At 52.5% G+C, this 12,960-nt stretch overlaps 1 protein-coding gene across 7 annotated transcripts in view; it reads left to right on the forward strand.

Annotated features, from left to right (window-relative positions):
- The window catches only part of SMARCA4 (SWI/SNF related, matrix associated, actin dependent regulator of chromatin, subfamily a, member 4), a 92,001-nt gene that overhangs the window by 65,319 nt on the left and 13,722 nt on the right, over positions 1-12,960 (forward strand). For 2 of the 7 annotated variants that reach the window (XM_032311468.1, XM_032311476.1), the window contains exons 26-30: positions 2,189-2,416; positions 2,669-2,767; positions 3,025-3,102; positions 3,770-3,988; positions 8,171-8,433. In XM_032311468.1, coding sequence (XP_032167359.1) covers positions 2,189-2,416; positions 2,669-2,767; positions 3,025-3,102; positions 3,770-3,988; positions 8,171-8,433 — 887 coding nt within the window. The remainder of the gene's footprint in view (positions 1-2,188; positions 2,417-2,668; positions 2,768-3,024; positions 3,103-3,769; positions 3,989-8,170; positions 8,434-12,960) is intronic. The other 5 variants (XM_032311491.1, XM_032311501.1, XM_032311479.1 and 2 more) reach the window with 4 other exon arrangements.

Below are 12,960 nucleotides of genomic sequence, written 5' to 3' on the forward strand. Positions count from 1 at the left end.
AGAGACCCTCTTCCATCCTGGGTACCTGGCGGCACCCACGGCGCCTGAGGCCTTTGTAGAAAAGCCCTGAAAGTATTCATTTTTCTTTATTTTTTAAAACACCGCTTTTTGCTTTGATTATGAAAAATACATATTCCGTTCCTGTTTTTAAAAAAGTCCTCGTTTTATTTAAATATGTAAAGTGGAAAATGCCCTTATCTTACCAGCCGTCAGTGATTTTCAGTTTTGGGGATCCAAGCCTTCCAGGTTGCATCCTGTGTGAGTTCTCACACACTTGTGCTTTTAGAAACAACCGGGGCATGTGTGTACGCTGGTGCCCTGGTTTTGTATCCGTGTGCCCTCTCCGGGGCTCCATGCCAGTAGCTTCAGAGAAATGGTATTTGGTAGGTATAAAAATTTTTTTTTTTTTTTTAATTTATTTGACAGAGATCACAAGTAGGCATAGAAGCAGGTGGGGAACAGGGAACAGCAGTGGGGAACAGGCTCCCCACTGAGCAGAGAGCCCACTGCGGGGCTCGATCCCAGAACCCCAGGATCATGACCTGAGTGAAAGGCAGAGGCTTTAACCCACTGAGCTACCCAGATGCCCCGGTACAGCAATTTTTAAGGGAGGTTTTAACTTTTCCTGATGTCTCATTGTAAAAGTGGTAGATTTTTTTAATGCAAATATCAGTAACTCAAAATCACAAACTAAAGATTCCATTTTCCCCCTCCCACCAATCCCGCTCTTTCTGACCACGTGCCATCGTGTACCTATATGCACACACGTGTGTTTTGGTTTTGACAGAAACATGGCGGGTTCTAGCACGTGTTCTTCCCTAGAGCAGCTGCTTTGTTTCTCCTCTCGGGGCAAGAGCACTGCAACTCCACACGGGCATGTCCTCAGCTGCCAGGTGTCCGGGCATATGGTAGCCTTGAGGCTTGACTCTGACCGCACTTGGCAGGCGTCTGGGTTTTGTTGCTCAGCGTGACCACTTAGGGAGCCCCTTGTCCCCCTTTTGGAGTGTTGAGACAGGACTCACTGACCAGGCAGCCCTGAGAGGTGGGGGTTGCTTGGCCCATGGGCATGTCCTCTGCTCATTCAGGTCACCTCTGCCTGAGTGGCTTCCAGGAGGCTGCCCCAGGTTTCCCTCCCACTACAGAGTATAAGCCCATCTTTCCCTGCAGCCTGGAGGCACTAGTACACGGTGTGAACTATATAGCCCATCCGTTGGGTGGAGGCTCAGGCTGGTTACTAGTGTCCCTTTCTGTCATCAGCCTGGGGTGTAGTTCTCACCAAGACCTCTGTGACCAGCCAGTTTCCTGAGATGTGATCCTGGTGTGCTACCCCCAGTAGCAGGCAGACAGTGGACAGGGGTTCCCTGGGGCCCGATAGCCCGTGCTTGGAAGCACCGCCAGGAAGCGTGCCGGTCGAACTCGGAGTTCAACTGTAGACACAAGGCATTCCTGGCCCCCCACCTGACCCCTGGGTGTGAATCTTGACTGTAGGCCCCCACTGCTCCTGGTCCAGATGTGGGGTTTCATGCGAGCCCTCCTGGTTCGGAGCTGCAGTGATGATGCAGCCGGTGTCGGCAGCCACGGCTACCATGTGATCGGAGCTTGTTGTGCTGCACACTCTGGGCTGAGTGTCCAATGCCGTTTAGTTCTTCGTCCCTCGTAATCACCAGAAGGGTCTGTGTCAACAGAGTGAGTCCTGAGTTTCATAGAGGTTGGACCTCAGCTTGGGCCGCAAAGCAGGGAAGGAGGAGGGCCTACAACCAAACCAGGCATTTCCAAGAAGCTGCACAGCTTCCATCCCATGAACGATGCCCTTAACCATGATATGGCCTTCCCAAGCGTGGGGCCTCCTAGAGTGGGAGAGAGGTCCCATGTAGCTGTGACACAAGCTCCTTGGGAACATAACGGCCCAGGACTTGCCCTCCAAATTGTACCATGCCCTGGAGTACCTAAAGAATCCCGTAAGATGGGAAGGGAAAGTCCTCGGGGATCGTCAATCTGGCACAGGCTGCAGGATGTGTTCCTGGGCTCCCTGCTCGAGAAGCTGCTGGTCGGGGCAGCAGAAGGGCCCAGCAGGAGAAAGGAGGCACGCAAGAAAAAGGCGGCCTTTCTAGACAGCACCGCGAGGTGTTGGCTGCCTCTTAGACCTCTGCAGAGCTGGATCAGGACTGACCTGCCTCTCTTCTTCTAGGACCTGCAAGCCCAGGACCGCGCCCACCGCATCGGGCAGCAGAACGAGGTGCGGGTGCTCCGTCTGTGCACAGTCAACAGCGTAGAGGAGAAGATTCTGGCCGCGGCCAAGTACAAGCTCAATGTTGACCAGAAGGTGATCCAGGCTGGCATGTTCGACCAGAAGTCCTCCAGCCACGAGAGGCGCGCCTTCCTGCAGGCCATCCTCGAGCACGAGGAGCAGGATGAGGTGAGGGCAGCGCCGGCCCCGACCCCCTCCCCGGCGTGAGTGGTGGACGCATGAGCGGCTTTTCATTTTTGTTTTTTTACCTTTTTTGCACTCTTATTTTTTTTGCATCCCTTTGGAGTAAAGGGAGTGTGGGCTGAAAGGAAAGAGGATGAGTACTTGCTTTTTCTTTGAAGTGGTTTTTTTTTTCTAAACTGCTGGTGAAAGACGCCGGATTGACAGCCCTGGAGACTGAAGTCCTCTATTTATCCACAGAGCAGACACTGCAGCACGGGCAGCGGCAGTGCCAGCTTCGCCCACACTGCCCCTCCGCCAGCGGGCGTCAACCCCGACTTGGAGGAGCCACCTCTAAAGGTGAGAGGGGTAGTTCAGTCTCCACGCCCATTCAATCCTCGGCTTCTCGGCTGAGACGGCCAGCAAGGGCCCTGATCCCACGGAGCGTGCGTGTGCGTGTGCGTGTGTGCCTCTCGCTGCCGTGTGGGTCCCCATCCACCGCAGCCGGACTGGGACCGCCAGCTCATCTCCCACGGACCGCCGCCGCTCGCCTCCGAGCCCGGCCGCCGCCCACCCCGGCCTCTCCGCACTCGGACTAACTGTGCGAACCCTTCTAGGAAGAAGACGAAGTGCCCGACGACGAGACGGTGAACCAGATGATTGCCCGGCACGAGGAGGAGTTTGACCTGTTCATGGTAGGTACCATGGGCGGAGGAGGGCGCCCCGCACACCTCTGGGGGCGCTTTGCGGGCGTCGCACACCCCGCCCTACTGACATCAAGTAGAATAAGACAGCTCAGTACAGACAGAGCGAAACTTCTTAGAGATGGCGATGTCTCTGGTGGGTCGTGGAGCTGGGGCCTCTCTCGGGGGCGCCATGCTGCCTCCTAACTGACCTGTCCTCCTCCCATGGTTCCCGAAGAGAATTGCCACAAAGGTGGGGCACGCACATGCACATGCACACATGTATGCACACCCATCCTCTGTGTGACCCTCAGGCTTGCCACATGGAGGACTTGCCTGTCCTCCTGATTGTTTTGTCCTTACGATTCCCTTTCAGAGGGAGGTCGTACTGTTCCCGGCCTGTGGTCAGTCAGAGCTGCTCCTTAGCTGTGGGTAAAAGTCGTAAGTCCGCACGGAGTCATAGTGTAGGCCCTTGGTCCCTTTTCTGCGACCCTCCCATCTTTTCTGGAATTCTCTGCCCCCGAGGCCGAGCCCCTAGCGAGGGTCTGCTCTCAGAGCCAGAAACCTCCGAGATGCCGTTGAGCAGACTCACAGCCTCCCCTTGCCACGTGCCCCTGTGTGCCCCCAGCTCTCCCCGAGCTCACACCTCTCTCCCTGTCCCCTTCCCCGCGTCCCCCAGCGCATGGACCTGGACCGCAGGCGCGAGGAGGCCCGAAACCCCAAGCGGAAGCCGCGCCTGATGGAGGAGGACGAGCTCCCCTCTTGGATCATCAAGGACGACGCTGAGGTGGAGCGGCTCACCTGTGAGGAGGAGGAGGAGAAGATGTTCGGCCGCGGCTCCCGCCACCGCAAGGAGGTGGACTACAGCGACTCGCTGACCGAGAAGCAGTGGCTCAAGGTACATGCTGGAGAGGGCCGGCCGGGGCGGGGCGGGACAGCAGAGATTCGACAGCCGCGCCGGGGCTCATGCGGAATCCAAGCGGGCTCCCTTTGGCCGTACTTGGTTTTCGTTAACCACGGCGATACCTCTGTCAGGGGACCCGCTCGCTCCGGTCCTCCTGACCAGCGCGGGAGGTTTACAAGAGCTTCGTGGGAAATCTGCCGCTCTCCGCTTGCTGTGCTCTTCCCAGTGCCTGGTGGTGGAAAACAGTGACGGGTCAGAGGGTGACCTGCCCCCAACAAGGCGGGGAGTGCCAGCGGGGTTCTGACAGCCTCACATGGGGCACGTCGACCCCAGAGCCAGGTCCGCGGCAGCAGCAGGTATAGGTGGCTGAGTCAGGGCCGCGGGCGCCTGGTGAGCCCCCTGGGACTGTGGTGACGCGTCAGGCCCTTCCCCATGCAACCCTCCCCAGAAGCCAGGTGGTGGCATTCAGCTGGGCCCGGCTGATGGGCGCACCCCAGAACAAACCATGGGGCCTGCTTAGGCCTCTGGTCACACTCCCTGGGGTTCCTCTTGACTGACTGCGGCCCTGCTGCCTCCTCAGTCCATAGGTCCGGCCGCCCTGGCCCTGCCCTGGCAGCTCGGAACTACCCAGACTAGTGAGCTCGCCGGCTCAGGTGCTCACGAGGGGGCCACTGACACGTGCCGGGAGCCCGTGACCCGCGGGTGGGGCCGCTGGCTTGTCCAGCTCCTCAGCCATCGGCCCCGAGCTCCGGGGACAAGAGGAGAACCGCTGGCGATGGAGCGTAGGCCTGAACGCTGACATGTAGCGCTCCCGTGGCTCTGCACCTTTGAGACATGATACCTTTTTTTTTTCTTTTTTTGTATCTCTGTAATTTTTTAAAATTTTTTATTAACATATAAGGTATTATTAGTCCCAGGGGTCCAGGTCTGTGAATCGCCAGATTTACACACTTCGCAGCACTCACCCTAGCACATACCTTCTCCAAGAGACACGATACCTTTTAAAAACAGTTGTCCATATGCTAATACTGTTTTGAGCATATTTTGCTTTAATACACATACCACTGAATTTACTCAACAAAGTTGTACAACTCTGTAGATTTTAGTATGTTCAGTGTTGTGCCGTGATCACCACAAAATAGCTTTAGAATATTCTTTTCACCTCAGAAAAAAGCCCTGTCCTCTTCAGCTCTCTTCCTGTCCCTTTATCCCCCCTCACTTCTGTTCTGGAGATTTCATATGAATAGAGGGATGTGTCCTCCCTTTGGCCATTGGCTTCTAGCAGTAAGCTGCATATTTTCAAGGTTTATCTGTGTGGCAGCAAGTGGCCCTCCTTGTCAAGGCCAAGTAGTGGCCTGTTGTGCAACTAGACTGCACGGTGGCAACGTCTTTGTTTTTGGCAGATGATCAAAGTTCATCTTTTTTCTGTTTTCCACCTCTGGCCTCCTGTGAACATCGAAGGACAAGATTTTGGCAGGATAGATGTTGTGATTCCTATCACATGAATACCCAGAAATAGAATTTCTGAATCAAATGGTAATTTACTTGTTTAGTCTTCTGAGGAACTTCCAGACTGTTTTCCACAGCAGCCACACCATTTTAGGTTCCCACCAGCAGTGTGAGGCAGTTCCGGTTTCTCCCATCATCCCAGCTGTGTTTGTCACCTGTCCTTTTGACGCTAGCTTTTCCAGTGAGTACGCCACAGTAACCTCCTTGTGGTTTTTAATGGCGTTTTCTTGGTGGCTAACGGTGCTGGGCATCGCCGGAGGTGCTTGTCGGCCATTGGTGTATCTTCAAAACTCCCATTATCGAATGTGTGATTTACAAACGCTTTCTCCTATGCTGTGGGTTATTTACTTTTTTTAATAGTGTCCTTCGAAGCACAAGTGTTTAATTTTGACGAAGGCCAGTGTATATCTGTTTTTTTTTCCTTTAGCTTGTGCTGCGGTATCCTATCAGAGAATCCACTGAGAAATTTAGGAGCACAAAGGTTTACCCCTTCCTTTGAAGAGTTGTAGCTTTTATGTTTGGGCCCGTGATCCTTTCTAAGCAGTTTCTGTTTACGATAGGAGGTCAGGACCCAGCTCCTGTACAAGCGGGTGTCCAGTTTTCCCAGCCCCATGTGTTGAATCGACTTTCTTCCCACTACAGGGCATGTGCTTTTTGTACATGTTCTCAATAAGAGTTTGCATCAAAAAAAAAAAAAAAAAAAACACGTTTACCCAAAACAGATACTCTCTTTTCTTTGTGGCGGCCACTCTGGTGCCATATGTACCCAAACTCTTGAGAGTGGTGCTGCCTCTTGCCCTGCTGGGCTGACCCATGTGCTTGCGCCTCGGGACCGGAAACCCTAGGATTGTGTTCCTAGGGGAGCCACAACAAGGACCCCGAACTGGGTGACTTAAAACCATAGCAGTTTATTCTCTGAAAGTTCTGGAGGCCTGGAGTCTGGTGTCAGAGTGTCAGCAAGGTCCTTTCTCCTCCGAAGGTTCCAAGAAGGACCCTTCCTCGCCTCTTCCAGCTTGTGGCGGCCTCGGCATTCCTCGGCCTGAGGCCGCATCACCCCCATCTGCTCCTGTCTTACATGGCCTGTCTACCCTGTGGCTTTGTATCCTTTCCTGTCTCTCCTGGGAACATTCCCATTGGAGTTGGGGCTCACCTTAACTCAGGATGACTTCATTTTTGCTCTTCAAGTAATTAAATCAGTAAAGATCCTATTTTGAAAAAAGATCACATTCGGAAGTTCCAGGTGGACATGAACTTCAGGGGACACTGTTCAGCCCCCCATGCCCACCTGGGCTCGCAGTGCACACGCTCCCCCATACTGGCCTTATAGTCCCTTCTGCCTGCCACACGCCTTTCGTGTTGTTCCTTTGGCCTGGATGCCTTACCCACCCCCACCCTGCAGCTCTCAGCTTAAGTGCCACCTCCCCTGAGATGCTTCCCTGACCCCCGGCCAGCACATGTCTGCTCCACCATCAGAGCACCACTCACCCTCCTTCCTGGCAGTCAACACGCTTGTCACCATTTTCGCGAGACGTCTGTCTGCTCACTCTCTTTCCTCCATGAGGGACATGAGCTGAGGCTGTCCTCGACACCTGGCCCTGTGTCCTGCTCCCAGTCACAGCTGATAAATGCAAGACGGACAACCAGACATCCCTTGGAGTCCTGCCCCCACTCCCTGTCCTGATTGCAGGCGCCCCGACTTCTCATCTCTATCTGCGAGATAAAAATGTGCAAATGAGTTCTTATCATTGAGAATGAATCAGTTAGTGTTGTTCAAAAATTAATCTTGTTCATAGAAACTTGCTCAGCAGTTTCGCTTCAGAAGTCTGTGTACAGGGGTGCCTGGGTGGCTCAGTCATTTCTTTCAGCTCAGATCATGATCCCAGGGTCCTGGGATCGAGCCCCGCGTCGTGCTCCTTGCTCTGCAGGAGGCCTGCTTCCTCCTCGCCCGCTCCCCTTGCTTCGTTTGCTTCTCTCACTGTGTCTCTCTCTGTCAAATAAATACAATCTTAAAAAAAAAAAAAGTAGTCTGTGTACAAATAACACAGCTGTCTGTCGTGGCCTTCCTCACACTGGGGCCCCTTCTCCACATGGAGAGAGCTGAAACGCCCAAGGACAGGGCAAGTCTAAATGAAATACTAAACAGACATCAAAAATTACATTGCAGAAAAGCGACGGGAAGTACATCCAGGACATAGTAAGCAAAATCCCGAGTCCTGGTGTGGTGTGTGGATAGAGGCCAGCGCTGTCTTCGGTGCTGCGCACATCCATGGGAGGGGCCGGGTCAGTCCTGGCTTTGGACGGCGGTGATGGCGCACACAGCGTGAGTGTACCTCACGCCACCTGAGTGCACTATTGAAGGTGGTTGAGGGGTCAGTTTTGTGTTATGTACATTTTGTCACAATATCTAAGAAACATGGCAAGGATCTAGAGCAGAAGGACTTGTAGTGTTACCTCCTGGTGGAGGGATCCCAGGGTCCAAGTCTTCGGGGACCTTTGGTGGGTCTGTGCCTCTTTAATTGGTAACGAAATGCAGCTGTGGCTTTGCTCAGGCTGGGCGTGGGCGGGGAGCACCTGGGGAGGCAGAGCCGGCCTGCTGGGGACTGCGGGTTTGCGCCTCGACCTTTGCTTGTCGACCCCGGTGCTGGCTGTCCTATTTTACCACTATTGACCCTGAAGGCCATCGAGGAGGGCACGCTGGAGGAGATCGAAGAGGAGGTCCGGCAGAAGAAATCGTCTCGGAAGCGCAAGCGGGACAGTGACGCCGGCTCCTCCACCCCGACCACCAGCACCCGCAGCCGCGACAAGGACGACGAGAGCAAGAAGCAGAAGAAGCGCGGCCGGCCACCCGCCGAGAAGCTGTCCCCAAACCCTCCCAACCTCACCAAGAAGATGAAGAAGATCGTGGACGCTGTGATCAAGTACAAGGACAGGTAAGCCAAGGACCGCAGCAGGTGGGCGCTGGGGGTCCTCAGAGGTGCCTCGCCCGGCCTTCTGTGTGCCTGTGAGCCGGTTGTCGGGACAGTCACTGCACAGACATTGGTGGCCTGTCTTTGCCTCGGTATGCCTGCCCTCATGGAACGTACGTTCTGCGAGAGGCAGGCACTCTCTCAGCTGCGGTGAGAGTGAAGAGAAAACTTAATGGGGAGGTGGAGGCAGGGGGCCGTTTTCAGGGATTGTGATGTTTGAGGGGGAGCCCTGAGGAATGGAGGTCTGGGGCCGAGTGCTCCAGCAGAGGCAGGAGCTTGCGCAGAGGCCTCGGGGGCCTGTGATGGGTGAGGCGGAAAGAGAGGGACCTGTGCCTTGATGGGCGCCGATCGCATGGTGGTGGGCTGTGGTACAAGGGCCGGTGTATCTGGAGCCAAGACCAAGCAGCTTGCCTTCTCTAGAGTCTCCACCCTCTCCCCGCACGTGGGGGACATGCCAGCCCAGTTCTCACCCTGGGCCATCGCGGGTGGGCCGCATATGGTGAAGACTGACCAGGCTCTGCTCTGGGATTTGGGGTCCTTGCTCTTGCAGAGTAGGAGACCGCGGCAGATGCGTGTGTGGTTCACAAGTACCATTTAAGTAAGAAATCAACAGTTCTCTGAGGCCCTCCCCGGGAGCATGTGCGCATGGTCTGCCAGCTCGGGCGCGAGGCCTGGATCTTGCTCAAGGCTTGGCCTGTAGTGCTCCCCAGTGTCTTAGTTCACTTTCTGGTACACACTGGCCATACTTCAGTCACGATAACCAGACGGTTGTTCCGCTTGATTTTATAGTCACATGTGGCAGTTAGTCATTAAGCAAAGTAAGGACAAATTGTCATCTGTAGGAGGGAAAAGTGTTGAGGTGTATGTAAGCTCTCAGTACATCATTTGGAGAGGCTCACAGGTGTGAAATTTGGGGGGGGATGGTGATGGTTGTACCCAAATAAAGGGTACAGATTGCACTTAAAAAAAGAATCTTATTATTAGAAGAGAAACTAATGACTAAGTGAGAAAGGCTTGTTTCAGCTCAACCATCCACCCTAAAAATGTAGCATCAGCATTAGAGAAGAAAGTATTGAGCTGATACGCTAACTTCACCTTTGAGACAATTTCCACAATTATTTGAAATATGGAATGTGCAAAAATCCAATGAAAACAAAAGATCCCAGTAATCTTTTTGCAAGGGAGCCTCAAAATGATCAAAATGAAGAAGACCTTTAAAGGTTAAAGGGCAAGGATGGACTTTTCAAAAGTCATACTGGTCTTTGGGATATCCAAATGGAGATGAACCTTGACCTTACCCAACACCTTAACGTGTTAAGTTGAAATGGAAACATCAATGTGAAAGGTTAAACAAAGTTGTGGAGGAAAGCATCGATGAAAATCTTCATGGCCTCGATGTAGATAAGCGTTGCCTTCTGAACAGGACACAAGCACCACTAACCAGAAAAGACCTGTAAAGTAGACGTCACTAAAATTAAGAACATCTGTTCATCCAAGGACAACTTCATAAAGCCCGTGAATATTTGCACCAACTGAAATTTTAAAACGGGCAAAAGCCATGAACAGGCATCTCCTGGAAGAAGATAGCCCAGGGACCAATCAGCATGTGAAAAGGTGCTTGGAATCACTGGCATCGACATTGGTGGTAACATCGTTGGTGGTAACATCGAGGTAAAGCACCATAAAACCAGAGATGCCTCCATACACCCACCAGAATGGCTAAAACTCCTTGAAGTGTTGGCAAACACATGGACTTTACCTCCTGCTTATGGGAGCGGTCTGCTCTTTGGGACTAAACCTTCTGACCCACAGACTCCAATCCTGGTTGTAAACCAGAGATGGCTGAGTGCCTGCGTCCACCCAAAGACAGGTTCAGGGAGGTGCATAGCAGCCTTGATCGTAACTGCCCCAAACAAAACTGCCCAGTGTCCAGCCATGGGAAAACATATCAGTGGAGGCCTAACCCAAGAGCAGGATTCTACCAACCGCAGGAACAGACATCCCTCCACTCTCTGGGAGAATCTTACAGTCATTTTGTTGAGTCAAAGAAGCCAAACAATAACAGGTACCTACAGGATGCTTCCAGTTAAAGGAAGTTGAAAAGCTGATCATGGCGACGGGTATGGAACAGTGGTTACCTCAAGACATAAAAACGTTTGGGGTGCCTGCATGGCTCAGTTGGTTTAGCGTCTGCCTTCAGCTCAGGTCATGGTCTCAGGATCCTGGGGTCCAGCTCCATATCGGGCTCCCTGCTTGGTGGCGATCTGCATCTCCCTCTCCCTTTGCTCCTCCCCCTTCTCCTACACTCTCTCTCTCAAATAAATAAATTAAATGTTTTTAAAAATTTTTTAAAGAGATGAAAACGTTCATCAGGAAACATTTGATACGCATGCTTTCCTGCAGTGATCCACCTCGGTTTAAAAGAAGACAAAACACAAGGCACTTGGAAACAGCCTCCTGAACTTGTTGCTAAGGCCTTGGCTATTTTCAAAAAAAAAAAAAAGTATCCATTTCTTTTTTTTAGTCATCTCGTGACTTACTGCAGATGCCCCCTGAGCATCAGCCTTAGCCCTGGATCACACAAGAAGAGAGGAACTGACTCCCCCAGCTGCTGCCTACAGTTCTTCCAGCATGTGCAAGATGGCCTGAGAAGTCAGGCGTGAAACTCACACTGACCCCTTGTGGAGGCTGTTCTGCAGGAGGCCGAGATCCAGTTTGACGAAAGCCCCAGCCCTGGGGTCACAGAGCTGCACTCCCGGCTGGCGTGAGACCTGTGTGGCGGGACACCTCAGTGGAGGGTTTGACTCGTGGTTGACAGCTAACCCCCGTCCTCCCGGAATGGGTGACATCACAGGACTGGGAGTTCTCTGTTACAGTGGAAAGAAATGTAGAGAAGTTACAAGTGGAACTTGTATATACGGTCATTAAAGAAAGCCTCCCGCATGCTGACGTCGAGAAGTGATTGAAGCGGGTCCATCCGCTTGCTGCTTTGCTGCTGGTCCCCTAGGAAAAGATCAAGCAGGGCACATAGAGACTTGGAAAAATTATCCTGTTTTCCTGCCTGAAAAGTTTCCTCATAGCAAATACTTTCAAAGATGACGTTTGGGTAAAAGGCTGACCTATTTAATGGATATTTTTGACATTCCTTAACATCCTGAATTTGAAACCACAGGGAGAAACAATAGTACCATTCGTCCTGTTGTGAGATTGGGTGAGAAGTGAGACCACCGTCACTCTTGACACCATTTGCAGAGTTCTGAGAACCTAGACCACACTCAGGCTTGCTAATTCTCTAGAAGGATTGTCTGGACTTTCTGAAAGCTGTTCAACTCACAGTTATGGTTTGTTACAGTGCAAGGACACAGATGGGCATCAGGGCAGCGTCCTGGAGAGGTGTGTGTGTGGCGCTCCCAAGCGTCCTCTCCCCAGGGAGTCACTGACAGCGCTGACTTCCCTGACACATTAGGAGACAAGACTCACAGAGCACTGCCAGACAAGGAAGCCTCAGTGTCTAGAGTTTTCAGTGGTCACACAGACACCACTAACCACCCAGACACGACTAACCACCCACGTGGCTGACCTCAGTCTGTAGCTCCTCTGTGGGTTGAACTGATACCACATGACCCATCACCCCGGCCTTAAGTCGCAGTCAGAGATTCTGTGGGCCAAAGGCCCCCAGGTAAACAAAGGCAGCCCAGAAGGCAGGACATTTCAAGGGCTGAGAGTTTACCACCCAGAAGCCCGGCACAAAGGCCAGACCTCTCTTTGGACCAGGTTAAACTCTCAGGGCACACCCGTCAGGCGCCTGGAAGGTTCTGAGGGACCAGACACCAGACCACACCAAAGAGAACCGAAGTGAAATAAATTTGGAAGTATCCCATCACACACTTTCTTATCTCAGACTTCCTTTATAGCTCATTTCTGGAAGAGGAAGTGAAGCATCTTTTTTTTTTTTTTTTTTTTTTTTTAATTTTTTTACTTGCCAGAACATTTTAATTAGCTAAAATCTATACTTGGGTTAAACACGGAGCCTGAGGAGAGAAGGAACTATTACAGCTTAGTGGCTCCTTGATGCCAGTAAATTGATTACAGGATGTTGTCAGCATTTGGATTCGATACCCCCGAGTCTGCCCTGCCAAGCGAAAGGGTCAGGTGCTACGGATTCCACTCCCAGTGCTCATGGGAACTGGGATTGGGGTCTCCATGCAGGGACTCGAGATGTTGCTTTTGATTACAAATTTCAAGATCTCCTCCAGCTATATTTCAAAACGAGTGCGGTCACGTTTGATATTACCTTTGTACTTACATCCTGTCTACATACAGGTGATGTCTTCTTCTAGAAGCTTTTGCTTCATACCTGCTCAGGTTCAGGATTGCCATGCCCCTCCCTCCCCAGGCCCCTGTGTCAAGTGTGGCCTGAAGGCGTGCTGCACAAGCAGGGCTGGAGGATAAGCAGGGCCCCCGCCAGGGGAGGAGGAAGAAAGGAGTGTC

This window comes from Mustela erminea, chromosome 1 (genome assembly GCF_009829155.1).
Source record: "Mustela erminea isolate mMusErm1 chromosome 1, mMusErm1.Pri, whole genome shotgun sequence".
In the NCBI taxonomy this organism is placed as follows: domain Eukaryota; kingdom Metazoa; phylum Chordata; class Mammalia; order Carnivora; family Mustelidae; genus Mustela; species Mustela erminea.